The following is a 27,313-nucleotide window of genomic DNA, read 5'->3' on the forward strand; positions in this document are numbered from 1 at the left end:
ACCAATTATTGCATTTCTGTTGATTATTATGTACTAGTATGTAGTAGGGTCCTCCTCTCTTGATGAAGCATTGACTTGATGCAGCAAGCCAAAATTAATGTTAAGTTCAAATTATGTACCTTTAATTATTTTTTAAATGTATACTATATTCACATTTCCAGGTCAAAGATACCTGGTACAAAAGATGTACCTCCAATGGCACCAACTCAGCGACAAGGAAGAGTGTACTACCATACTAAATACGCAAATATAGTACAGCACCATAGATTACCATAGGCTGTGTACTATTTTGACATACTATTACTTTTTTAAAAGAAAGACGTAAAGTATAACTTACGTGTATTACTTACGTAATACTTACATATTCACAAATAGAACGTTAAGAAAAAAATTAAATTCAGTTAAAAGTTAAGACACATAAAATTGCCTACATGTTGAGAGAAATATATATATCAAATCAAATAATTTCCCCTACCAAATGCCAAAAGTATTTGATTGAGCATTATAAACCCTGTCTATAATTGAGCCCAGATAAATAACTCTCTCCAGAGCACGACCATGTGGTCCACTGCGGTAACACTACTTTTTTCAAAACAAACCTCCTGATCCTTCAGTTTGCAGTGACTTAATGAGGCACTTCACTGGCACCCAGACAAACCTCTGCTGATTTCATTTGGCGCTCTGTAAATTAGCTTAATCTTCTGCTTAATTAAAGACATGTAAAGACAAGCTGAATTTAAGACCTTCCCCTTTCCTCTCAAACCCAAGTGCATAAATTTGTCTGCGTTCTCACTCAAACAGCCACCTGAGTCATCCATAGCAGTGTGCATTTCACATATTATAAAAAATAAAATTAAAAAAATGGTTGAATAGAAAGTCTGAATGCTGGAGAATCAAGAACGAGCAAATCCGTCATCACATATTTATAGCGTCAATCATTTTGGAGTATTAAATTGATCAATTTCACATGGTTGGAGATTTCATGTAGTGCAGGGTTAGTTTGCATAAATCACCCCCTTGGTTATATAGGAAGGGTGCAGTATGTTGTGGGTTGATGAGGGTAATAAAAACCACAGTGAACTCTGTATGCATGCATTATTGATGAGGTACGAGGTAGTAGCTTTGATCCCATCACCAGAATTTCCTGCACAGCACTTCATCAATAAGCCCGGAATGAAAACTGTCAGGTCGAGTGTTTAATGGGATGTAAATGTGTCTAAACTTTAAGCCAACCAGAACTTTACTTTTGGTTCCGCTGTTTTGACCCGATTCAGTCATGCTACTACAGAAGTGCTACCTTGCTAACCAAGCAGCCGCATTTCTGTAGCATGCAAAAAGAAAGTCATTAACACTTTGCAGTAAGAACATGAAGCTTCAGAGCGCATGTCAGAATTTGCATTTTATTGTGTAATATGCAACATCAAAACAAAAAAAGTTCTTTATACATGCTTTACAGAATGTACAGGTACAATATTGAAAAAAAAAATATACAAGCAAAGTACATTAAAGCAGCACTGGAATAGTGTCAGAGTATTAATGCTGAACTTTGGTTTAAATTCAGAAAGACATATTGGCAGATGTGTAATTGTGAACCAAATTCAAACTTTTTTTGCTTACATTTGTGCCCTTCAACTCGAACTCTCAGACCAGAGAGAAATTTCTGTTGAGAAGTTTTTAATTGCTCGGTAAAAGCCATTATAACTGTACCATCAAATATCTTTCGTATAGGACAGTGAATTTACTTTGCTTTACATTTCTTACAGCAAATGTGTGCAAGTAATTGCAGTGATATTCTCTACAGCTACTAATCCCCGATCTTAACGGCTTTTAATTCCTGGAAAACTTCACAATAAACCTCTGGCAGTACACACCCTCTGCTACTATTCATAGAACTGCATAAACATCATGGCTCTGCGCTAGGATTTGTAAAGTGGAATGAAGGATCATGTGCAAATCATAAAACAGCTGGAAATCAGGACAGCAAGCTGAAACAAATGCAATACATCAACACATGTTCATTATATTGAGATTATATCCTAAAATAAAAATAAAAAAACATTTCAAACTATGTGGAAAATGTGGCACCAGAAGACACTTGTGAGCAAACAACTGAGCAACGGCATATTCACGTCAAATAAATATAACATAACACATTACGTGATACGTACTGTATCTGGCTGTAGTGACGCAATGCTGCAGTGCACTTCACAATACACACATTTTACAATTACATGTTAGAGTACCTCAGTTTCGTCTCAGTCTTTCTTTCTTTCACTCTCTCACACTCAGTCACACACACACACACACACACACACACACACACACACACACACACACACACACACACACACACTCTTTGGAACAAAATATCCTCCTATGGGATGTGCAGCATTTATAGGATTGTACCAAGTGTGGGTGAAATTGGAAAAATCCCAGGTAAAAAGAAAGAATGGTACATGTACTGCAATGAACATCAGTCTAGGTACTACAGACAAAGTGCTAACGATCAGAACAAAATCTACTGTTAGGGAGGGGAATCATTCTGTTTATGGCCCAAGCATACAGCTTATTTCATGGTGGAATATCGCTGTAAGCTGAATAAAGAAGCGTCCCCCATTACAGGACTGTCCATTTATAGAAGTAGCTATTAGACACCAAAATCTGAAACAAAGGCAATTCAGCAATGTGAGGAATATCAGTCCAAACAAAATATCAATAACTGGATGAGCTGGATGAGTTAACTTGGCTAGAGCAAGAACTTGTTAAACGTGTCTTTTTACTTAAAATGCAAATCAAGAGACCTTTCATTTCTACGGTCACCATGGTGAGAACGATATTAATACTGACAATGTCACCGATACGGACGTATCTGATGCGGTCACTAACTTGGGCGTGTTAGTGGTCCTACAGAGTGTCCACTTTAAACAGTAATCACACTGTTAAAAACTGATGAAGTCTGTGTTACAGATATATGCAATTTGATAATCACCCCAAGGCCAATTGTACAAATGAATTTAAGAATTAGACAGAGCAATAAACCGGGTCTGATACACACATTTAATGCCCTTAAGGCTTTAAAATGCATGGGAGGAAGATCGAAATTAAAAGGTACTGTGGATACAGTACTCGTACATATATTTAACAGCACAGTGGCTCTTCTTTGTGAGTCTTTCAGATTGTACATAGTGAAGAGAAATGGCTTCAAAGCGAGAGCAACAGCTAGAGGCCTGCATAAGAATAAGAATAAAAAATTAAATAAATACAGGAATGCACTGTATTTGAGGGAAGGAAAAATAAAGGTGGCCGTTGACTCTACGCACATGGAGGACCCTGCAAGACTGCTGTAGCTCGATTGTCAACGTTGCAAATGTTCTACATCTTCTGTCAGATATAGTGCCTTTTGTAAAAACAAAGAAGGAATGGAGTACATGTCTGGCTTTGTGGGGTCGACAACAAAACACACGCACAAAAAAAAACATTATCTGACAAAGAGTAACTTCATCTTACCACATTCCACTCTAATAAAGGAAAAATATTCCTACATGCCAGCTTCACCTGCTCGATGTGACCAACAGGAAACAGTAATGCAGAGTTTGTCTCCATGAAAGCATTCAACTGCCTGAGTGATGTCCTCCTACATATATTCAACAATACAGACACTGAATCATACAAGGATTCCTACAAGGACAATGATGACCACTTTTTCAAAGCCTGGGCAGCATAAAAGAGGGCTGGCTCGATGCTTTGGCATAAACATGGGAGTTCATGTTCCCCGCAGTAAAGGGGGAAAAAGGGCAAAACAATCCTTAAGACAAAAGGCAGAGTGAGCAAGACTCTCTACAAGAAACATTACATTCAGAGTCTCAACTTAAACCAGAGGATCCGTTTGTATGGAATCAGTGGGAAGATCATCACCACCGTGTCCTAGAAAGGGTTGTTCACAAGAAACACACACACACAAGGATCCAATGAGGGAACGGTACAGATTGTAAACACAGAAGAGAGTGGAGTTTGGGTTTCTTTTTTTTTTTGACAGAGTGTGAGTTTTCTTGGAAGAGGTAGTGGGATTGTAGGTCACGCTGAGCAGGGCGTAAACACCGGGTGTTGGTTGGGCTCTATGTGTTCGGAGGGTTCTGATCCTGAGGGTTAGTCCTGTACGAGGCTTCCTCTAGCCCTCCTGTTCTTTCCTCATGGTCGTTCCCATTAGAGGGACCTGTTGGTGGCTTGTGGACAGTCACTGAACCCGTGGACAACTCAGAGGAATGAGGGTCTACGCCACTCCAAAACGATCTGCTTGGAACATCTGCAGAGAGAGAAACAGACCGTGAGAAAGCAGAATGAGCAGCACGTGGATATGCAAACTGCAATTTATGCACAGATGAACTAGTAGCACTGCGCTTTTTTTCCTCCATTTCACCCACCCCTTTTTTTCCCCTCCCCAAGGTGGTCACCTGCCAAATCCCACCCACCCTCCAACTCTTCCCTATTATATGACAGCTGCCAATCAGAGAGAGTAAAGGCTAACACACGCTTCCTCCAAGACACATGAAGCCAGTCAATGGCTTCTTTTCTAACTGTTGCTCATGCGGTCATGGGGTAGTGTAAAACACTGAGTAAAATGGAGAAAATTTGCCCTCTTCCACATACATGAGCTCCCAGACACCCATGATTTGCTAGTGTTGCTGTGTTTGACAAGGGAGAGTATGCCATCCATCCTACCCAGACAGCACGACCAATTTTGCTCCCTTGGCTCAGAGCCATGGCTGGACAATGCATTTACATTTAGTTTAACAATGGAATAGTCTACAGTGATTCCCTGATTAAGTACTATTCTGTATATAGGGTAAAGAATAATGGCACCATAGATCCTACTTAGCACACTACAGGTTCCATGTCCATTTAATCTCAACCAAAGAAAAACTACATGTTGGAAATTGGTATAGTATCACTTTTAGGACATATTCTTTGTTCATTCCTTACACTGAATTAAAAATTGATACCATTGATAACAGGGATGCTAATGATTAATCGGAGATCGACTGATTGTCGTTAATAATTTAATCGATAAAACTTATCGATGGTTGATTAAGCAAGGTCATCATTAGAGTGTGTAGTTTTGAGGAGCATGCTGGCTCATGCGCAAAACACGTGCAGCAGACATGCTAGGAAAAACCAAGCAAGCGTGCCGTAGTTACGTTTTAACTTAAGTTACGTTAAGTTACGTTTTAGGTTAAATGGCAATAATGTTCATTGCAAACATTGTGATTGTGTTTTAAAATACAATACAACAACAAGCACCATGGTATACCACTTGAAAAGGTGCATCAAGCAGCCTCCGTCACAGGATATGAAACTACACAACCAACAAGAACCTCCGTTTTAGCCAGGGGAAAAAACAAACTGGTGGTCAAAAGGCAGAAGGAATAACTGAACGGCTGTAAAATGACTGCAAATGACATGTTGCCTATCGGAGTCATTGAAGGTGATGCACTGGTAGGCAACATGGGTTTCGAGAGTTGATCAATCAAGAATGGATTCCGAAATGAATTAGCATATCGTCGAACAGGTACGTTTAGCTCCTGAACATGTAACATACAAATAATGATATGTTCTCCATGTGAAGTTTGTAAGTCTCAGCTTCAAGCAGGACTGCCGAAGTAATAACTAAATGGTGTAGGCCTGTAACATGTTATGGACATTCATGAGTAAAAGTAGGTTTTTGCGTATTCTCCAAATCTTCCACAATATACACAATATCCTATGCACATCTGGGAAGAAAATAACACACTTATAATAATAAAAAAAACTATTTGCTCACATGGATGCACTAAACATGAATAGGCTCACACGCACTCTGTCGTAGTAGCACATCGTATATTATAGCCGCTATATTTGATCATTAAATGTAATTTTATCAAATGATCATAATTACATCAATTCATTTTACAGTCCTACTAGCCTATTATTTAAAGTTAAAAAAAAAAACCCTTTTCATTTGGGTGAAGAAGCCGGTGTTTTGAGTGGGATTCTCACACCTAGTCATGCCGGTGGCTATATTGCACTGCAGTAGACGCATCTCGCGGTATTAAGGTTAATGATTAATCGATCGTTCATTGAAATGACGATCGATCATGGGAACGTGTGTAAATTGACATCCCTAATTGATATGGAATTGATTTAATGGGATTATTAAGAAATGTTTGACAAAATAATTCCAAAAAAGGGGTCACTTAGACAAAAATCAAAAGAAATGTTTCAATCGACTTGGGTTAAATGAAAATATATCATAACATGGCATCCTAAACATTTAAATATTGAGTTCCTGCCTTCAAAGATGTAAATATTATGAAGACAGAAGTACCATAAAAATGTAGTAACATTTGGTCAGACAGCCATAGGAGAAATAAATTAGGCTTAATGTTTTTCATGAGGGATGTAAATTGTGTGTTTTAAAGCAGCATGGGTTTATACCGAAAAAAAAAAAATCTAAATGCATACTTTTTTCTTTTTTTTTTTTACCCCTAGTCACTACTCTAATACATGCTCTTCATCCATGTTAGTGTGTGTGCTCTGACCTTTGCTACGGTAGTGGTGTAAGGCGTGGTGCTGGGGCTCCTGAGAGTCTCGGGTGATCAGGTCATGCAGCGCTGCATCCTCATGCTGCCCCTCTCTTCTTGTGTCTCTGGGCAGCTGGGCGTCCAAAGCATCTTCTTCACTCAGATATGAGTAGTGGCAGTAGTCCCTTGTGCGAGAGTAGATGTTGGCGTTGTCATAACAGTCTGAGCAGATGACCAATGGGGCACTACCACCTGACAGATCAGGACAAGACATCACAGTGTTAACATCTGATCCGTGCATCAAGTCATGCCTTTTCAGATCCCAAACCAAAGAAAAATCCAACAAACGAAACTATGAAAAGCTTTCCTCTATGTGAGAATATTTATTGAACAATGCTGCTAGATAGATGTAGAAGTCAAAATGATCATTAAACATGTTATTAAATATCTGTATGAACCCACATGCACACAGACCATTGGACATATGCACCAGACTGTCCCTTGGCTCTCCCGGATGGAAGCTGCTGCGCCCAGCAAACAGGGACCCAACACGATTACCCAGCATCCCACTGGTCTCTGGGTCCATCTCGCCTACCACATCACCGTAACACACACCTATGGCGAAACAGAATTTCACGAATATATCCAGTTCATGTTAAACAAAATGAGGATCTAAATGCATCGCTATACTGATTTTATGCATTGTTCTGTTGCCACATGATTGGCTGATTGGATAACTCCATGAATGTGCCAGTGTTCCTAATAAAGTGGACGAACGAACTGCTTTCTATTATTCCGCTTTTAATCACCACAGAGGGAAATACGTGATTTATAGTCCAGGGAATACAGTAACTTTCAAAACTGTAGAAAATGCCCTGTGTCAAAAGTATGCACTGTAATACTTACATGAGTAATGTCACTTTTGCTAATACATCTGTACACAAGAATACATGATACACATCAATAAATGTAGCGAGTCCTGACACCTCACCGTCAGTTCCTTTATGAGCATAGCCATTAGTCAGGGACGGCATGAGCTGCTGATGACTGCCTGCCTCAGAGTTGCTGTAGCCTTCCTGAGGCTCAGACAACGTGCCCTGGGATGACAGGTAACTGGGGATGTCTGCTGGCAGGTTCATCTCATCTGAAACAGACAAGTTCACCAGTTATGTTTGTCTGCGAACAGTAGAAGAAACATTTGGATAGCTGCCAAAAAGCGAAAGAACAATCAATCGTGTATTCATGTGCAGTCTGAAGTCAGGACTGCTAAATATAAGATCCCTTTCATCTAAAGCACTTAAGTGAACCTAACTGGACATGGATTTCATGTACTTTGTTGAACAGAGACTGAGACAATGAGTATGTAGCTTAAATGAGGCTAGCCCTCATGGACTACCACTACACACACAACGCACTAACTTGTCTAAGTAACTGAGGAGAAGGCATCACTTCGATGTTCTCACTAATTAGTATTTACAGGTCACCAGGGTGCAGTCTGGAATTCCTTCAGGAATTGTGCACATTTCCTCGAAAATTTGATTATTTCAGTTGAAAAATCAACGATCATCAGGAGACTTCAATATTCATCTTGATAATACACAAGACCATGTGACTTGATGTCTAGATTAGACTCAGTTTGGGTCCATTAGAACACAACAAGACCTACTCGCTATGGTGAGCAGATTTGGCACAGATAAGGACATATAAACATGGTCTGAAATGATATCTGAGGACTACCATATTTCTTTCTAACTAATTTCACCAGAATAATCCAACAATTCAGCTTTGTGTATCAGTAAAATAAATAATACTTCAATACCATAGACATGGAGCTTCTTCAAGCCACTGCTATAAAATAAACTGCCGCATGAATACCCCAGGGCTCCAATTTACAGCAAGATCATATCAAATATTCTGAATTCCTTCAAAACACGTAGTTCTGTAATTATTTACAATCTCATTATCGGGTGTTACCCAGAGGAGAACGGGTTCACTTTTGAGATTGGCTCCGCAATTCAAGCATAAAACAGGAAGATTTTTAAAGAAGTAAAACATTACCAAGTTAAAGTATTTTCAAGTTGATTTGAACTTTGCTGCTAAATGAACTTCTGGGATTATTACACAGATATTTTCTGTAATCACTTTTAGGTTTTTAATAACTTTTTAAAGCTTTGAAGGCTGGTCTTTTGCCGGAGTTAATCTTCTCATTTTGAGTTTCCTCTAACACCCAATCCAACATTATTACTACTACTCTGAATTAACACAGACCCAGCTGCTCCATCCCTCAAGCTTCATGGCCTTATCCCTTTACACTCAACGCTTAGCACTTTATGCATAGTTTCAATTACGGCTGTCACGGTTTTGATCCGTTTAAATCAGGCTAAATTATAAAAATTTACTTTCCTAAAGGGTATAGAAAATTAACTCTTTTTAAACAGGATCGTTTCTGAGTTAACGGTATAATGGTGAAAATAATACTTGAGAAATATCACCCTTATTTTTTGCCCTCTTTTTATTTACACACACTAAACACCAATCAGCCAGAACATTAAAACCACTCACAGGTGAAGTGAATAACATTGATTATCTCAGTACAATGGCACTTGTCAAGGGGTAGGATATACCAGGCAGCAAGTGAACGGTCAGTTCTCCAAGTTGATGTGTTGGAAGCAGGAAAAATGGGCAAGAGTAAGACTTTGAAAAGGGCCAAACTGTGATGGCTAGATGACTGGGTCGTCTAGAGAATCTCCTAAATGGTAACTCTTGAAGAGTGTTCCCGATATGCAGTGGTTAGTACTAGTGTTGTCATGACACGATGAACATATCTTACGATACTATACCAGCTGAAGTATCACGATACCAAACAATATTGTGTTAATTCATAATTCAAATCTACAAAAAGAACCAAAATGTACAGAAACACCTAGATATAAATGGAAACGGACAAACCAGATTCTCCTCTCAATACTTTATTAATGAGGATGAATAACTGGCTGTTGGCAAAACTCAAGAACAATCATACAATTGGCAGGCAACTAATTCAATGTGCCACATATTTCATCTATTGTTCCCTAGAGCAATGAAATCATGCAAAAGCAAACTGTCCTCTGAGAACTAAGAATGAACACACCATTTGGAATAAATAACTGAATTTGGAAATGAACTCACAATCAAACACAGCCAATTCGTACAAACGCGTCATAATGAAATTCCAGGAGTTTCAAGGACTTTTCAAGCACTATTTTTTTGTTTCCAATGACTATACAAGAAATAGTGTCAAACTGTCGGACAACGGAAGGAGCATGAAATAGTGACTAAAACGTGGACCATTAAGAGACATCCAAGCTGCTGCTCTGCAATGCTAATTCCTGATTTTATAACCATGACAAAACCACCATACACAAGGTAAAGACAATGGCTGTGCTGTGCTTTCGGTTACAGGTAAAAGGATCACTCAGAGATGAAATCAGAAGTGAATGAAATGTGCTGCTCCTCTCTGCCACCCATTGAACAGAGTAGCCGCAGAGAGTGGTGTACCTGCGGTGGGAAAGCAGGACCTCGTGCTCGAGGGGCAGTACTGGCCACTCTCTTCTAGGGAAAGTAGATATGTTTTGCCCAAAAAGTTGCTAGATTTGTCGCTAGGTGCTTTTTTCAGGTGGGAAAAAAAAGTCACTTAAAGTGGTCTGAAAAGTGGACCGGAGCTGTTTCTGTCAAAATGAGTGAGTGAATAGTGGGAGGAGGGGGAGGGGCTGCAGCAGGGGGTCATATTTTAAGTGAAAGGATTATTTTTGATAGAACACAAATACAAACACTAAAGTTATTTAACAATTTCGTATTTCATGACTTTTTACAATTGAAGCACTTTTTAGACAGCATTGGATATAAAATGGCTTAAAAATGGCGATTTTCAAGGTTTGCCAGTACTTAAGTTTCAAAAAGCCAAATTCAAGCACCTTGTACAAACCTTGATTTTCGTGTTTAGACAGCGGTTAGTGTAGTGTTAGTTCACTTGGTAGCAAACAGGAAATCTTTAGACAACTGGTGAACAGGCGACATGGTCCTGGGTGCTAACTGATGCGCGTGGGGAGCAAAGGCTAGCTTTAATGTTATGGCTGATCAGTGTACATCTAAACTTTTCCAGCTGTGTGTGTGAGAAAGCATGTGAAGGTGTGTGAGTGCAAGGTGCATTACAGAAATATTGCAGTAAGTAAGGCTTTGTCTTCAAGACAAACAATATTACTAAATAACTTTTTACAATATTACAGCTACTGTGGCATCAAAGATTCAAAAAACTTGTAATAGTTCCCTTGGGGAAAAAAAAACTGCGATCTGCTGTCCAAAACAATATAACATTGGTCACGTCTCAGCTAGCCACCTACCCGTGTTCGTGATGCTGTAGTCCTCGCTCTTGCGTCTCATGTGGTAGATGACTATCACCCAAACCAGCGATGTGCCCACCACACAACACACAACCACCATCACCACAATGCCCACTGTAGTCCAGCCATCCGGGTCATAGCCACCGCCCGCCTGCTCGCAGTTGGGAGAGGACGAGACACTGAGGTAGATGTGTCCTCGCTCTGTGCCCAGCGTGTTGGACATTATGCAGGTGTATTTCCCTGCATCCGCAGACCTGGCATCCACGATAATAAGGAGTTGATTGGCTGCTGCAAAAAAGTGACGCTCTGTGAGTAGCAATGGGCCATCATCTTTTGTCCAGTTGAGGCGTGGGGCGGGGCTACCGCGGGCTATGCACTGAAGAACAGCAGTCTCGCCACGTGCTACCGTACGATCCTCTAGAGGGCGCTGGAATGATGGCGTCTCTGTACAGTGGAGGAAAAGAAAGGAATTAACAGAATTGTTCATTAACATAATGCTTTCTAATTACCCAAAGAATCGAATTACAAATGCTGAATGTTTTCATTAGATAAGGATGATGGCATCATTCAGCATGCTGTGATGTCATATATCATGCTGGTCAAAAGAGCAGTGCTTACCCAGCACAGTGAGTGTGGCATTGGCTGACAGACTGCCCGCCTCGTTTTTGGCAGTGCAGCTGTACACGCCCATGTCCTCGGCCTTCACGTTGGCGATGAAAAAGGTGTCGTCTTCGGGCATGACATGCATCCTTCTCTCACGGGCAGCAGGGAAGTTGATGCCCCCGTCCTTCTGCCAGGCAATCTGCGGGGGAGGGTGTCCTTCTGCCGCACACTCCAACCGTGCAACGGTCCCAGTCCGGATAGTCAGGTCCATGGGTGTCTTCAGGAAGGAGGGCAGCTCTGGAAATAGTGCAATTATGAAGTCAAAGGAGAATCTGAGCCAATAACTACAACTCATGTCACTGACTGATAAAAACTAACATCTATATCTATACATACCACCCCAGGCACACTCAATGCATACAGGGCAAGACACAGATTTGTTGTAACAAACAACACAAACACTCCACATTCCTATGAACCCCATCCATATTAGGGATGAAACAGGTTACTGGTCTCACAATAAACCATGATAACATTCCCAGATGGTTAGTATTAATGAGTCACATTTAATTATCATTAAAACTAATAAAAACTCTGTAAATGCTGTTCACACACATGCAGCATGAGTCTGACGCAGGCGCAGCATTGTTGGTTTTTGAGCGTGAAAACTTGGTGGAAGCCAGTGACGGCGCTCGGGAGAATTTACAACCTTCCAAGAGGACCAAATCCAAAGTGTGGTCATATTTTGGATTTTATAAAAATGATGAGGGAAACTTAATAGAAGATTAACTCTGACTGCTGAGCTTGCCAGAAGAAAGTCAACACATCCAATCTGCTGAGTCATCTTCGTGACAACCATCCATCACTTTATAGTGAATGCAAGGTACGTTAACCTTTAGCTCAGTGCATCAGTTGAGGAAAAGTAAATAGTTGGACACTACCTATTGATGTGGGTTGAAATCATTTCTTATCTCACTTGGCTTTAAAGCACATGGCTTTGAGCCAAGACAAACGAACAAGTTCAAACAAGACAGTAACAAATAACAAATAAGTGCAACATTTAATGAATAAAGCACTGTCATACCACTAATACACGGCTTTTCAAATAATTACGGGGACATGAAATAGTGATTTGCGATGAACGTTGTAAAATTTTACCTGTTCCTTATTATTTTATAATCCACTGTAGTCTACAAAACAATAGTCCAATACAAATACTGAAGTCGTCCGATTTCATTTTCAATACAATCGATAACTATAAACACACGATGGCACCAGTTGTGTTTGTATTAAAGAGAGAGAGCACGAGACATGAAAGAAGCTGGAGTTTCAGGATGAGCGTTGTGTTCTAATGCATTGCTACTGATGATGGTCATAAGCAGGAAATATCAGACTGCAAATTGACCAGAATCAACAATTTCAGAGAGCCATGTAATAACATGTTATGTAATTTAGTCACCAAACCAACATACTTTGATCATTCAAAATGTGCAAGTTAATAATAATAATAATTATTATTATTAATATAACACCATTAGTATTATTATTACTACTACTACTACTAATGATTATTATTATTATTATTGTTATTATTACACTGCATTTGCTATTCCCTTGTTTACAGCGTGAGCGAGCAGCAGGCAAACCCAGTGATGCTCCTGGTTCCTCGTCGACTCACACCTCATCTACACTTGTGACACAGACACTTGAGCAAGCATTATGCTGCTAATGTATTGTTTGTTGATTTTCAAATGCAAAACCTGTTTAAATGTTGAGTGTGTGTATCAGTACTTTTTGTACATTTTTAGCACATTTTAATAATTCGGTGATAATACTGATAACTGTGATAGTTTTGCAGGATATCCTTTTTGTATTACCATTTGCTCCAACAGTGAAAGAAAAAAAAATCCAGTATTTCCTTTCCATGACTTTCCAAGAGATGAAAAATAAATATAGGGAGATGGATTACGGCAGTCAGAAGAGGAAAAAGATGTCAAATTTACCATCACTCCCTCAGCAGCTGTATTAGAAACCCCCTCGCAGCAGTGTTTTTTATGTAATTTAATGCCAAGGTAATGTAACAAGTAGTGCTATAAATATACATAAATTTGTGTCAAGAAGAAATTATACATCTCTCCCTCATATATATATATATATATATATATATATATATATATATATATATATATATATATATATATATATATGTATATATATATACATACATACATACATACATACACACACACACACACATACATACATACACACCTTTGCTATTTTGTAATATTACTATTGCACTGAATAATAAAATCTTATTTGAGGTACAGTAATATAACGATAGTAATATATTTCTGACTTAGTTGACTTCTATGTGTTAGACCCTGTGGCTTTTATTTTGGCGGAAAACCACAGGAAGACCTCCTTCTAGTTGGCAACAGTTTTTTAAAATTCACTTCTCATTATCAATCAGGTGAAATGCTGTAAACCTCTGCCCACAAAAATGTCTGAGATTATGTTAAGGTAAAAGTGAATCTGGCACGTGTGTCTAAATGCACGTTAAAAATGACTAGTTTGCCATTTCAAACAGCAAACAACCAAAATAAATTCGGTTTGGTTGCATTTTTAAGACCTTGGAAACGTGAATTTAAGATATTTTAATGCTGATTAAGGCTTTATTTTTACATTAAAGAATGTAAGACTGTTTAAGGACCCGCAGACACCTTGTTTTGCGCACGATCATCGTGATGTGAAATTTTCATACCGTTACATCTCTAATCCATATGCATGTGTTCTATGTCCCTCATTTGCAGTGCTATGATAATCTAATTTGGGTCTGAAATTTTCGCTTCCGAGCGCTGCTTGATCACAAAAGCCCCTCACACCTCTGAATTACAGAATGACAGAATAATCACATCACCCAGGCTGGCTTCCCACAGGGCTACATAATCTTTCCTCTACTGAAATTGGAAATTAAATTAGAAGAGTCCAGAAAACAACCAGAGAGAGAGAGATAAAAGATACAAAGAACAGGGGCAGAAAGAAAACTTATTTCACAACCAACAAAAGCAAAATTGTCTGCCTGTAGCACAGCAACACCAAAGCCCAGAGGGGAGGCAGCAAAATATTCTGCTATGATTGACACATTGAGAAAATAAAGCCTCATATACACTATTCATAGAAAGCCTAGGGCTCTTTGATGTGTAAACATCACTGCACGTCATTTGTGACTAAAGATGTGATGCCTCATGAGTGAACATACCATTAACAGTCACTTTGGCCTCAGTGGAGTAGTTGGCGCAAAAGTTGTTGGAGATTACGCAGTGGTAGCGTCCTTCATCAGTGAAGTTAACATTAAGCAGATGGAGAACGCTGGTGTAGATGAGCTGCTGGTCCTGGTAGCGGGCATAGTTTTGCACTTGCGCATCAGACAGCACCTCTTTGTCTTTCCGCCAGGTGGCGTTCATGGAAGAGTCACTAGTGCTGAAGGCAGAGCAGTTGAGAGTGACGTTGGTGCTGCGCAGGGCCACCACTGTCCTGGGGTTCCCGCTAATCTGTGGCCGAGGGAAGCCGTCTGAGGAAGGATGAAGAGTTAAACAGAGGCAAAGAGTTCAATCCAATAAGATTAAGTGAAAAGTTAGTGGCTGGCCTTTATGTTCCTTAGTCTTATTTGTGGTTAATGTAATTTTCGGCTTCTTTCCAAGTAGAGGTCTGGTCTCAGTGATAAATATCAGTGAGATTTCCCCACTTTAAACCTATGCAGGTCACACCTGAATTTTTCCACTCTTGATTACCTGAAAAAATTACTACCCTCTCAACCTTTCAATAGTAGCAGATTGAAAGTATTTCAGCAGATCAAACCAGGCACTCATATGATATAGCAGAGCTGATAAAACATAGAGGGAAAAAAACTGTCTGTATTTCAGTGACTACTTTTTAAAACATGACCGTCATGGATGGCATCGAAGACTAGATCCTCTGTTTCAGTTTCTTATGGCCAATCACATGGATTTATGTAAATTATTCACCAGAAAGCAGCTTGTCAACAACAGATGTTTTATTTCATTTACCTTCTCCCACCTGACTACTGACTAGTGAAGTGATTTTAGCAAAAAATAAAAAATAAACAAAAATGCTTCTATTCTCTGCTTCAGAGGTCATCGGTTTAGAGACCATGGCTCTAGTCAAAAGTGGTAATGTGATACACCAGTGCGAAATAAATCAAACCCACTTCAAACTGATCCAACCTTTAGCCATGAACTTAGCATTAAAAGGAAACTGTTCTTGGCATTCAGTAGTGTTTGCTGTTTATCTGGATCTTGATAAGTAAGGAATTTTATGTAGGTGGATCTTCACATATTTAACGGAATACGCCTGCACTAGACTGTAAAAGCCACTGGCAAAATTGGGTGTACAGCAGTGATGTATATGATCTCACTCACCACACACAAAATCTTCCAGGGGGATACTAAAGACACTCTGGCCTGCCAACGGGGTGGGATATGCACACACAGCGGTGCAGGACTGCTGGAAGAGGCCGTCAACAAGCCATTGGCTGAGCCACCTCAGATTGCAGTCACAGAGGAGACCGCTGGTGTTCAACTCGCTAAGGGAATGCAAACATATACAAATGTATTAAGGGCTTTGTTTTTTTATAGTGTTTCGTTTGCATCAGTGCTATTTCCTTTTGTGCTTTTCAGCTTGAAGACATTTTGCTGAACAAAACAAAACTGAAACAGGAAGGAACAACCAGACAGACACACCTACTGGTGTGGTCTCGGGAACGTGACATCATGCTGATTCGTTTTTTAGGATGTAAATCAGTGGTCACCAACCCTGCTCCTGGAGATCTACCTTCTTGGAGACTTTAGCTCCAACCATAATCGTTCCAACCTGACCATCTAATCATTGCCTTCTTGATCAACTAAAACAGGTGTGTTAGATTTAGGTTGGAGATGAAACCTGCAGGAAGGTAGATCTCAAGGAAGATGGTTGGTGATCACTAATATGAACAGCTAGAAGACATTAAATAGGATTTTTTTTTTTTTTTTTTTTTTTAATAGCCAGCTGAATCTAATGAATTAGTTGCCATTAACAACCTAGCTACTATTTTGGGTCATCGTTTTTAGTATATAAAAAAACTATGGAATAATATTTTATTTTGTATGGCTAAAGATATAAAAAGTGGGGAGCAATAAGGTCTCTGAGAAGACAGCGAGACATTGAATGACTTGAGATTCAGCAATAAGATGTAAAAACTTGACTTTCCGAGCATTTTGAAAAAATCTTTTAGCTGTTAGTGAATGAACAAATTACATTAGGTAATCAAACTCGAGTCTGCACTCCTTTCTCCCGCTCGCTTTCTCTCTTTCAGTCACTTTCTCTATAAAAGGATATAGTGCTTATGGATAATTAGTATGGATTGACTTCCTTAAGTAGATTTTTTAAAAATGTAATTCTTTCAGATCCTTTAAAATGTTTAAAAGTCCTTCTGCTCCTGACCTCGTCCTAAGCATGCAAGTACTACGTCCACATCATATATTTAATGTTGGACATTGACTTTAAACAAAGACTCCTTGCCAACAGTATATTGGATCTAACAATGTAACTTGGCATGATGCCATTACCTAGAAAACCCTCTTCACCCCCTCCAGCATTGATCAACTTTATTTTAAGCATCCAACTGAAGACGCAAATGACATTTTTCAGATTATTTGTAAGCTATTACTTAGATTAAAAATGCTAGTGATTTACCCAGTGACCCCCGCCACACCCCACCCTCCTACACGATCACTATAATAAAAATCTATTGTGGAGATGGAAAAATTTAATCCATGCATCTTAGGTAATATGCGCCTGTAGCTCAGATGGTATAATACAGCACAATACCCACACCATATGCAAGACATGATGATAGAAGAAAGAATATTTCCACACTTACAGGGATTTGAGTTTCAAGCGAGATAATGCCTCAGGGTGAATAGAGATGATCCGGTTCTTACTCAAATCTCTGTGAAGACACAATTTAAATTTATTAAAAATCACATCATTGCTAGAGACATGAGACATTGATTCATATAGTAAAAAAGAAAAACTTAGATATCCCATAATATACTCAAAACAAAGCATAAACTTTCAACAAATTTTAAGGAGCATGAAAAGAGGCATACAAATGCTCTAGTTCTTTCAGACCCTCAAAAGCCTTCTCCGTGATGGTTCTGATGTTGTTCTTCTGAAGTACCCTGAGACACACACACACACACACAGGTTTAATTGCATATAATGTGAACAAGTCCATTAGGGGGCTGAATAATGAAAGAGTTAATGAAAGACTTGTTTTTATGCTGCACATGACTACAGTCATAAGAATTTCTGACCTCTGACTACCAAAAAAAAAAAAAAAGGCCCCTCTACTCAGAATGTCAGGAAGGTCTCCTCAACCCCGGGCTCAACATGGCTGCTCAAAACATCAACTGTGCATAAAATATCACTCCACTAGTTTAAAGACTGTACAGTAGAATGTACTTTAGATCAATTAACATTAGTTGGTTAAACCTATAACATACACATACAGTTGACCACACAGTTTGCTGTTTTGAGAAAGTAAATGCATCGTAAATTCGCTCGCTAATGATAGCTGCCTAGCTTGTTGACAACAAAATGCACGTTGGATGCGTCCATGAGTTTTTCGCCATTTTGTAGCTTGAATACACCTAGCTCAAAAATGACGTTAAGACTTCCCACTTCTGAGTCAAATATAAACGCAGCACTAATCCACAATGAATGGCGAGAAGAAACAGACTGATACTTCCTGGATCGAAATACTGTACTATTAGATGTTAAAGTCAACCAGACAAGGAACATGAGAAGTCTGAGACAAGTGTGATTATCTCATATTTCAAAAGAATATATGAGGAGGATCTAAAGACCCTCAGAACTCAAATGTGACATGCGTACTCAACATAGTTGCAGGTTTTACCACTAGGTAGTAAATGTTTACATTTTATATTGAAGTGCTTAGGCATCTATGGGAAAACATCAGGGAAAGAACGTCCGCGAGAAGTGGTGCACCCAGAACTGGATCTTGCGCCATGACGATGCACCTGCACACAATGCGCTGTCAACCAAGGATATAGCCAGAAATTAATGTGGCTAGTGCTTCACGTTCACCGTATTCGCCAGATCTCACTCCTTGCGGCGAATTTTGTTCCCGAAACTAAAAATGAGACTGAAGCGGAAAAGATTCACCACCGCAGAAGAAATCCAGGAAAAAAAAAAAAAAAAAAACCACAGAAGGCTCTAGACATGATGACAAAAGTTGACTACAGGAAATGTTTCCAGAAATGGGAGAAATGCTGGAACAAGTATATCGCAGCATGCTTCTTTCGGCGGAAAAAACGCTAAAGGGGCCTGAAACGTGGACCGGACCCGTTTCTGTTAAAATGAGTACGCAGATAGCAGCAGGAGGGAGAGGGGCTGCAGGGGAGAGTCATATACCGAGTGACAGAATTGTATTCATGTTCTATCAATAATAAAGACTTTAATGTTATTTAGCAATTTTGTATTTATTGACTTTTTATAATTCAAGCAATTTTTAAGCACCACTAGATAAAAAAAAATAACTATTGAAGGTTTTCCAGTACTTACATTTCAAAAAGCTAAATTCAAGCACATTGTACGAACCCTGTTCAACACACTAGATTTTTTTTTTTTTTTATCAGTTCTTCGTGTACTAAGCTCCTATTGCACACCATCTCAAACGCACACTCGTTATCCACCCTATCTCTTAAGCTAGCTAACATGACGTGAAAGACTATTATTAGTTATATCCATCGCAGAAGTATAAACTCCTCTTAATACATCATTCTGAGCCCATAGGACTCCACACATATAAAAACGGATAAGTTTAAAAAAAAAAAAAAAAAAAAAAAAGGTAGAACTTACAACGTGTTGAGCTTTTTCATGCCTGCAAACAAGCTGACCGTGTCCTCAATAACAAGAGATATGTCGTTGTTACGGATATCTCTGGGGAAGAAAAAAAAAATAGCATCACACAGTTAGAACAAAAGTTTAATTTTACTAAATCAATCACACTTTAAACTTCAATTCACATTCAAGTGAGCTCCATGTGAAAACTCCGTTATCTGTTGTGCATCTAGAAAGGAAGGTTTGTGATGATGATACGCATGTAGAAGTGTGTTGTGATGATATAGTTAGGTTCTTTAAAAAGTAACACAAATTCAACCACGTGAGCAAGACAGGAAATAGATGGCATGAGTATGCTGACAGTCTGTTTCCCCAGTATGGAATAAAATGCCTCTGTGTGTGATAATCTAGTACACTGAACAGTATTGCAAAAACAACAACAAATCTACATGAATAATTTAAAAAGCCTAACATCCAGGAGTGTTAACATGACAAGTCAAATCTTGAGCTGGACAGTGACGCATGGTCAAGCAGATGTCCATGGTATACACCAGACTGCATTTACAGTAAACCACAATTTACCCATTCATTCCCCACATCTGTCCATTTGAACGCATTAGGTTTGGCACTAATATCCTGCAAAGAGTATCACAGGGGAAATGTGGCTACTCAGAAGACGACAGTTCGCCCTCGGCACCTCAGGGAAAAGTCTCTATAACAGCGTGTGCAGTTTGTTGAAGACATAGCCCATGGCATGAGCACTAGCTTTAAACTCTGTGTGTGCGAGATGTGTGTTCGTACAGTGTGCGGACGTTTGCCAGGCTGTCGAAAACTCCCTCTCCAAGGTGCGTTATGCGATTCTCGCCCAGGTTTAGACTCTGCAGCAGCCCAAGGCTAGAGAAAGCCCAGTCCTCCAGACGACTCAAGTGATTATAGGACAGATCTCTGATAAACACACACACACACACACACACACAATGATTAGAAAGCTTAGTGATGCCTTTTAAAGGAGTACTCCAGCACCTAATCAATCTAATCTCAATATAGCACATCTGTACCATCTGTGTGATCCCATGAACAATAATTCTAACTCGTTTCCCTGTAGTAAGAAACAGGAAATCTGTGTACTCAAAACTGAATTTGTATGAATATTTAGGGGCAGGTGTTAGGGCAGCCCAAATCATGTATGCAAACCAGGTTTTAAAAGCACTTTCATGAAACGTGGAGACAAAGGTATTTGTAAATTAAGCATAAGGGGCAAATTTGTCATTACGTTTTGAACACAAGTAACCAGAACTGGTAAGACGTTCTCGTCTGCTTCGTGCTTTATTTTTTAAAATTTATTTTACAATGTAATGATTGCAGCTTCAAATTTATTTTATATACACTTGCTTATTTTCACTGTTTCTCGACATCCCCATCTACTGCATAACTGCCCCTAGGGTTTCATTATAAGAGTTTCAAGCAAGCTGTTCTTTTCTCTTTATAAGAAAATACATCAAAAATATTAATCTATAATAATAGTGAAAACGGTACAGATGCCGTAGATTGAAAAAAACATTGATTACTTATTATCATCATCATCATCTCCCACCTGAATAGAAAGACTTCTAATATAAGCTCTCTCAGCTCCAGCACCATAACCTCTCCTCTTGACTGTTTAGTACTTTAACATGCCATTAGCTCTGTAGCCGCTAAGCAAGTTCATCTATTAAACTGGGTACTTCAGACTGGAGGGTCATCGAGAGTACAACTGAAACCCTGTAGAGCAAAGGAACGTGTATATGACTCACAGTTCTTCCAGGCGGCGGCAGAACTCCCAGGCGTCGGCTCGGACGAGACCGATGTTGTTGTGGCTGAGTCGGAGCACACGGAGCATGTGCAGGCCATACAGCCAGCCCTTATTTAACTCGGTGAGATTATTGTGCTCCAGCTCCCTGTACAGAGAAACATCAAAACACTAACCCAACAGTGAAGGCGACCTAACACAGGAAATTACAATCCCAATCCTGGAGAGCTGGAGATTCATTACCAGGGTTAGCAGAGGAGTTAAAGCAGTGAAATCAGTAAACTATGGATAGGTCTGGAATTGATGACCTGAAATCTGACTTGTGAAGTATAGCATCCACTCACAATTCCTCCATATCAGCAAGTCCAAAAAGAGCTCCATCCATCAACTTCGTGATGCCGTTCCTCTGCATCTTCAGAGACTTCAGAGCCTTCAGTTCTTTGAAGATCAAACTGTCTACTACTCTGATCTTATTGCGTTTTAACTCCCTAATACAGAGGAGACAGATTTCATTCCACAGTCAGTGCATGTTTATCCCAGCGTACTAAAAAAAAATGACCAACAGCAACAGTACTAATAAGCAAGCTAAGCATCTCTTAATAAACTTGCATGTGATGCAATGAGAACTTTAATGCAAAATGATGTTTTTAAAGCAAATATTTAAGCTACAACAGCAGAATGATGAGTGATTCTACTTACAGAATTTGCAGTTGAGACAGAGTGAAAACTTTAACGGACAGTAGTGATAGCCGGTTTCTGTTGATCTTCAGCACCAGGAGAGAGCTGATGTTATTAAAGCAATCCGGCTCTAGAGAGCTGATTTTGTTGTTGCTCAGATTCCTGAATAAACATACCAGAGAAATCACTGATAATATGGACTAGTTATTGTTTGTTCATCAAAAATGCAATATTGGCTATTAAAAAATTATTTAAAAAAAACAAAACAAAAAAAAACACTACAAAATACAAATTACCCCTGAAACAAAATTAGAAACTTTAATACCTTCTTCAGAACTTTAACATGATCAATTAAATGAAATAATTTTGGAGAAATTAATACCGGACCATTTTTAAATCAGCATAATAGATCCACTCAACGCCTGTTTAATACATTGCAAAGGCAAACTGCAAATGCAGTATGCAGGAATATAATCACTATGTAGTACTTCATGATTTTAGTATTACAAGAGCCAGTCTGGTCAAAGCCAAAATGCCAGAGGGATCTTTATAATAAGAGCGAATTACAGATATTACAGAGCCTTAATTTTGTCTAGAAGGGTTTTTATTCTGCTAGAGATTGTGATATTAGATTTTGAAAGACAAATCGGTGGGGGGGGGGAAGTGTACAAAAAAAATATATAAATAAATAAACAAACAAACAAACAAACAAACAATGATAAAAATGTACAGGTATTTTAGCTGCATAGGAGGAAATGATCCAGCTTTCAGCTCGGAGATGGAGTTGGAGCTCAGATCCAGACTTTCCAGGACTGAATAGGGCAGAAGATGTTCAGCGACCACTTCAGAGATTCGGTTATACACCCTGAACACACAAACAAAAGGGCAAAACATCACTGTTCCTAATCAATTCACCAAAGTCTTTGGTCATTTATGCAGTGCATCTGTTTTAATTGACAAATCTATCAGAACAGATTAGTTCTTTCCAAACATGAAAACAATTGATTCATTCAGCAAAATGCCTCTGACCCACAGAAAAATGGGGTTTTGTTGTTGTTTTTTTTAGCCACATTACTCCCAATTTGGTCATTTGCCAATTCCCACCCACCAGCGAGCTCTCCCCTTTTACACGACAGCCACCAACCTGGGACAGTGAGAGCTAGCAAAAGCTTTCTCCGAGATGTGAGAAGCCAGTAGGGCTGGGCGCTATATCAATATAATAATGATATCGTGTTAAATGATTACACAATACACTTTTCTGTGATATCGTTGGTATGGTGATGTATTATTCATGTTTTTAATAATTACTAATTAAATGGTACTAAATGGACGCCGTTGTTTTTACTTTTTTTGCCGTTGATTTTACTTCTTTGTATTTGTAGGCATTAAATCTTTAGCTAAATTATATATCATGACACACATCGTGTATCGTAGAAACGTCCTCAAGTATCGTGATATGATTTCTTCATATCGCCCAGCCCTAGAAGCCAGTTACTGCATCTTTTCAAACTGCTTCATATGCTATGTCACAGGGCCGTGCAACAGACTCAAACGAAAGCGCTATCTACAATCTTCTGCATACATGAGCTCACAGAGCCCCACGATTGGCTAGGGTCATGTTTACTGACAGAGGAGAGAGAAGCAGCATCCCTCCCACCCAGAGAGAGCAGCCAATTTTGCTCTCTTGAACTCCAGGTCACTGATATCTGTGGTGTATTTGGATTCAAACCAAAGATCTCCCAGCAATATGGCAAACACTTGATAATGCTTACACAGAAGCAAAAAAGATTGCAGGATATTGCATCAATCTGATGAAGGGTGATTAAAGAGGTACTTACAGAGACAACACAGTGATGTTTGAGGAAGCATCTCCAAGAAAAGGCACACCTGAGAGCTCATTATTATTCAGAGACCTAAAAACAAAGAACAGTTCCACATTATGAATAGAAGGGAAATAAAGACAGACTGGTATGACATATTAACAGTATGTTAACGATCCAAATCAATCATGATATAATGTTAGTCTTTGGATAGAACAACTTCAAAAATATTTTAAAGGTAAACTTCTTAAAAGAACTGCACTTCAGTAGTTTTTTTAAATGTAGAAACATTGGCCCTATCAATCAAAACTGTGGCGAAACGAGCAAGATAGATCCGAGAACCAGAACTGACATACAACCTATTTCACATCTGATTCAATATGTTAACTGGGATCTCCGGTATCAGGTCATACCCACCAATCCTTAATTTATACACTTATTCATAATATAAACATTGAGCACACTCTGATTTAAACATAAGCCCTAAGTGGCCATGCATTATTGTTTTTAATGTCTTTGTTTTCTCGTGATCACAACTTAATTTTCTCATGATCACGACATTTAAAAAAAAAATTTTTTAAAGGCTTAAAAGCATTTAAATGGCATCTTTAAAACATCATCCTGTAGCCATGCAGATGTCCTGGTCCCTCACTTTAGCTGGCAATGAAGGTTCACTATTATTGTCTTTCATGAGAACATTGTAGACCTGACAGCCTCCTCTCAAGTGTAAGACACTGATATGGAAGTTGGAAATCATTGATAAGACATAGAGCTATTTTAGCTTGAGCGACTCCCTGATCAAAGTAAAAATGAATCTGTTCACCCACGAAGCTGAGGGACGGCGCTACGCTTTTACTGTCTCCAGAACAATAAAAATAACATGTTATGTTGAGTACACAGAAACTCATCATCACAAGAAAACAACTTTACATTGAGATCACAGGAAAATAAAGTCATTATCATGAGAAAACATGAAAGAAATATTATTAATAATAATAATGAAAATAATAATAATAATGTATGGCCTCTTAGGGCTTCCATAGATTTACCACATACACCCACAGCTTAAATAAAACATACCCTAATTTACTTCATATCCTAATTCATGTGGACGTAATGGCAATAAACCCATTAAAACAAAAGGACTGAAATTGAAAGGAAAGAAAAGAATTTTTGAAAAACATTTTCATCTGTGAATTTAATTTGATACTTTATGCTTTAAACTTTCACACTTTATGACCCAGATCTTGGATGAATAAGGGTCACAGTCTGTTTTATAAAACGTAGCCCATCAATAACAGTTATACTTCATGGGATGCAAACCGTCTGGAATTTTCATTTTTGATATCATCAGTAAGGAAATCTCGGGTTTCTGTATCACGGTATACCGTCAAACTGGTTTATTGTTATAACCTTACACTGCCATTAAAAGCAGAATTGAATACAAACTACAAAAAAAATTGAAAGGCTGGCGAAGCCCGGTTTTGACTGTAGTGCATCTGTGTAAATATTTTTCATTAAAGTATTTTAAAAAGGAACGCTTCTGCGTTACCAACCCGAAGAATAAACACTGCAATGAAAAAAGTTACTACTTTATTTAAGCTAACACTGGTCTATGTACTAGCGTTAGCCACGAGAGGCTCCACCGCAGTCCAGCCTTCAGAGCATGTAAACAACCACCGCGCTCAACTCGGCCTGGGACTTACACATGAGTGACCCATGCTGGGATTCCCACAGGAGGGTCGGACAGCGTTTTCCGACTGCAGTCCAAAAGTTTAGTCCCGTCTGGAGTTTCTGAACAGGTACAGGCTGACGGACACGGGTCCAGGCCCACAGCAGCACTCAGTATGATCATGAACAGGGCCTGGGGGATGGGCCAACCCGCCGCCATTTTGACTCTCTCACTCACGAACAGTTTTCATGTACGGCATTAATAGGACAAGACGAAAAAAAATAAGTTTTATTATGCCTCTAAATCAGCGGCTGGGTTTCCAATCTAATCGACTGCTGTAATAAATCTGCTTCGAAATAAAAACCAAAGCATCTCTGATCCATAGCTGGGCTTTTTCCCGTTCTTTCCCCCGGAATTCCCTTCTCCTTCCGCCTTCCAGTCTGCAGCAGCTCGGATAACTGTTTCCTCAGCGAGGCGTCAAACGGCCCGCAAAGTACTAAAGTCCCTGTCAAGTAGCGTAAAATAGTCCATCATATATAAACTTGCCCGAGAGCAACATAACGCGTTGCCACAATGGCCCTTGTTTTCAAACACGCTTCCATGACTTTTCTGCAAAGGAAAACAAAAGCGTTTTTCCCAAGACGACATGCGATCTCCTGTGCGCTATAGCGCCCCCGCTCATCCGCGCATGCGCACTGCAGCTTAGCGCCATGCGCCAGTTTCTCTGCAGATGGCGATGGAGAAGCGTCTAGCGTTACATTTCTACGAAATGTCTGAAAACATATGCTCATTCTAAAGCTGTTATCAGATAATTGATCAAACCGATGAACATATAAAGGTAGCTACACTACTGTAATATTATATTTGCCACATCTATTGTAATCATACACAAGTAAATTGTAAAATATTTCAGATGGAAGCAGTACACTAAGGAAAAGTAGAAATTGGGGGTGTAACGATAGGTACACTCAGGTCACGATTTCGATTCGATTGTTGGATTATATTTTGAACAAAATTTGAATGAATTAAAATTAGGACTGAAACAAAGCTTTTTTATTTCTGAATCATAAACAATGTGCAATTTTGTATGTATAAAACTAAACTATAAGAAAATAGCACAAGCATTGAAAATGCCCATTTCAACCATTAGGGCAATAATTAAAACGTTCCAGTCAACTGGAAATGTTATGAATTAACCTAGAATTGGACGTGTCTATATTGTCTCAACACATTGTGAAGAGGATGGTTCGAGTGGTTTAAAAAATCTCCAAGGATAACTGCTGGAGAATTGCAGAAGTTAGTTGAATCTTGGGGTCAGAAAGTCTCCAAAACTACAATCCGAAGTCACCTACATCACAAGATATTTGGAAGGGTTTCAAGAAAAAAGCCTCTACTCTCATCCAAAAACAAACTCAAGCGTCTTCAGTTTGTCAGACACTACTGGAACTTCATATGGGATTGGGTTCTATGGTCAGATGAAACCAAAATAGAGCTTTTTGGCACACACAGAGAGGTAGCCATATGGAAAAGTACCTCATGCCCACGGTTAAATATGTTGGTGGGTCTTTAATATTTTGGGGCTGTTTTTCTGTCACAGGACCTGGACATTTTGTTAGGATACATGACATCATGGACTCCTCTGAAAACCTGATTGCCTCTGCCAGAAAGCTTAAAATGGGCCATGGTTGGATCTTCCAGCAGGGCAATGATTCAAAACATACATCAAAATCAACACAAAAATGGTTTACTGACTACAAAATCAAGGTCCTGCCATGGCCATCCCAGTACCCTGACTTGAGAACCATAGAAAACCTGTGGGGTGAACTGAGGAGGAGAGTCCACCAGCATGGACCTTGAAATTTGAAGGATTTGTAGAGATTCTGTATGGA

General features: G+C 39.1%; 1 protein-coding gene across 2 annotated transcripts; it reads right to left on the reverse strand.

Annotated features, from left to right (window-relative positions):
* Positions 1-1,386: 1,386 nt before the first annotated feature.
* On the reverse strand, positions 1,387-26,105 carry lrig2 (leucine-rich repeats and immunoglobulin-like domains 2). Of its 2 annotated transcripts, none has more exons than XM_053636325.1 (18): positions 25,459-26,105; positions 23,771-23,845; positions 22,663-22,797; positions 21,954-22,094; positions 21,599-21,742; positions 21,259-21,402; positions 20,267-20,410; positions 19,484-19,564; positions 17,710-17,781; positions 17,481-17,549; positions 15,982-16,145; positions 14,802-15,113; positions 11,555-11,836; positions 10,937-11,380; positions 7,549-7,701; positions 7,032-7,172; positions 6,576-6,809; positions 1,387-4,303 (listed from the first exon to the last, which is right to left on the reverse strand). In XM_053636325.1, the coding sequence occupies exons 1-18, from the start codon at positions 25,641-25,643 to the stop codon at positions 4,116-4,118; spliced, it is 3,108 nt and encodes a 1,035-aa protein (XP_053492300.1). In that variant the 5' UTR covers positions 25,644-26,105; the 3' UTR covers positions 1,387-4,115. The 2 variants fall into 2 exon arrangements, with proteins under 2 accessions (XP_053492300.1, XP_053492299.1); XM_053636324.1 differs by having other exon boundaries at positions 7,020-7,172.
* Positions 26,106-27,313: the final 1,208 nt, after the last annotated feature.

The sequence above is a fragment of the Ictalurus furcatus genome, chromosome 11, assembly GCF_023375685.1.
Source record: "Ictalurus furcatus strain D&B chromosome 11, Billie_1.0, whole genome shotgun sequence".
Classification (NCBI taxonomy): domain Eukaryota; kingdom Metazoa; phylum Chordata; class Actinopteri; order Siluriformes; family Ictaluridae; genus Ictalurus; species Ictalurus furcatus.

Bases quoted from the DNA above. Each gene is read 5' to 3' on its own strand.
- lrig2 (XM_053636324.1), bottom strand. From the start codon at position 25,643: ATGGCGGCGGGTTGGCCCATCCCCCAGGCCCTGTTCATGATCATACTG. The intron at 21,743-21,953 runs GTAAGTAGAATC...CCTCTGTATTAG, and splicing joins CTGTCTCAACTGCAAATTCT to GGAGTTAAAACGCAATAAGA. The intron at 11,381-11,554 runs GTAAGCACTGCT...TCCACTGTACAG, and splicing joins TGCCACACTCACTGTGCTGG to AGACGCCATCATTCCAGCGC.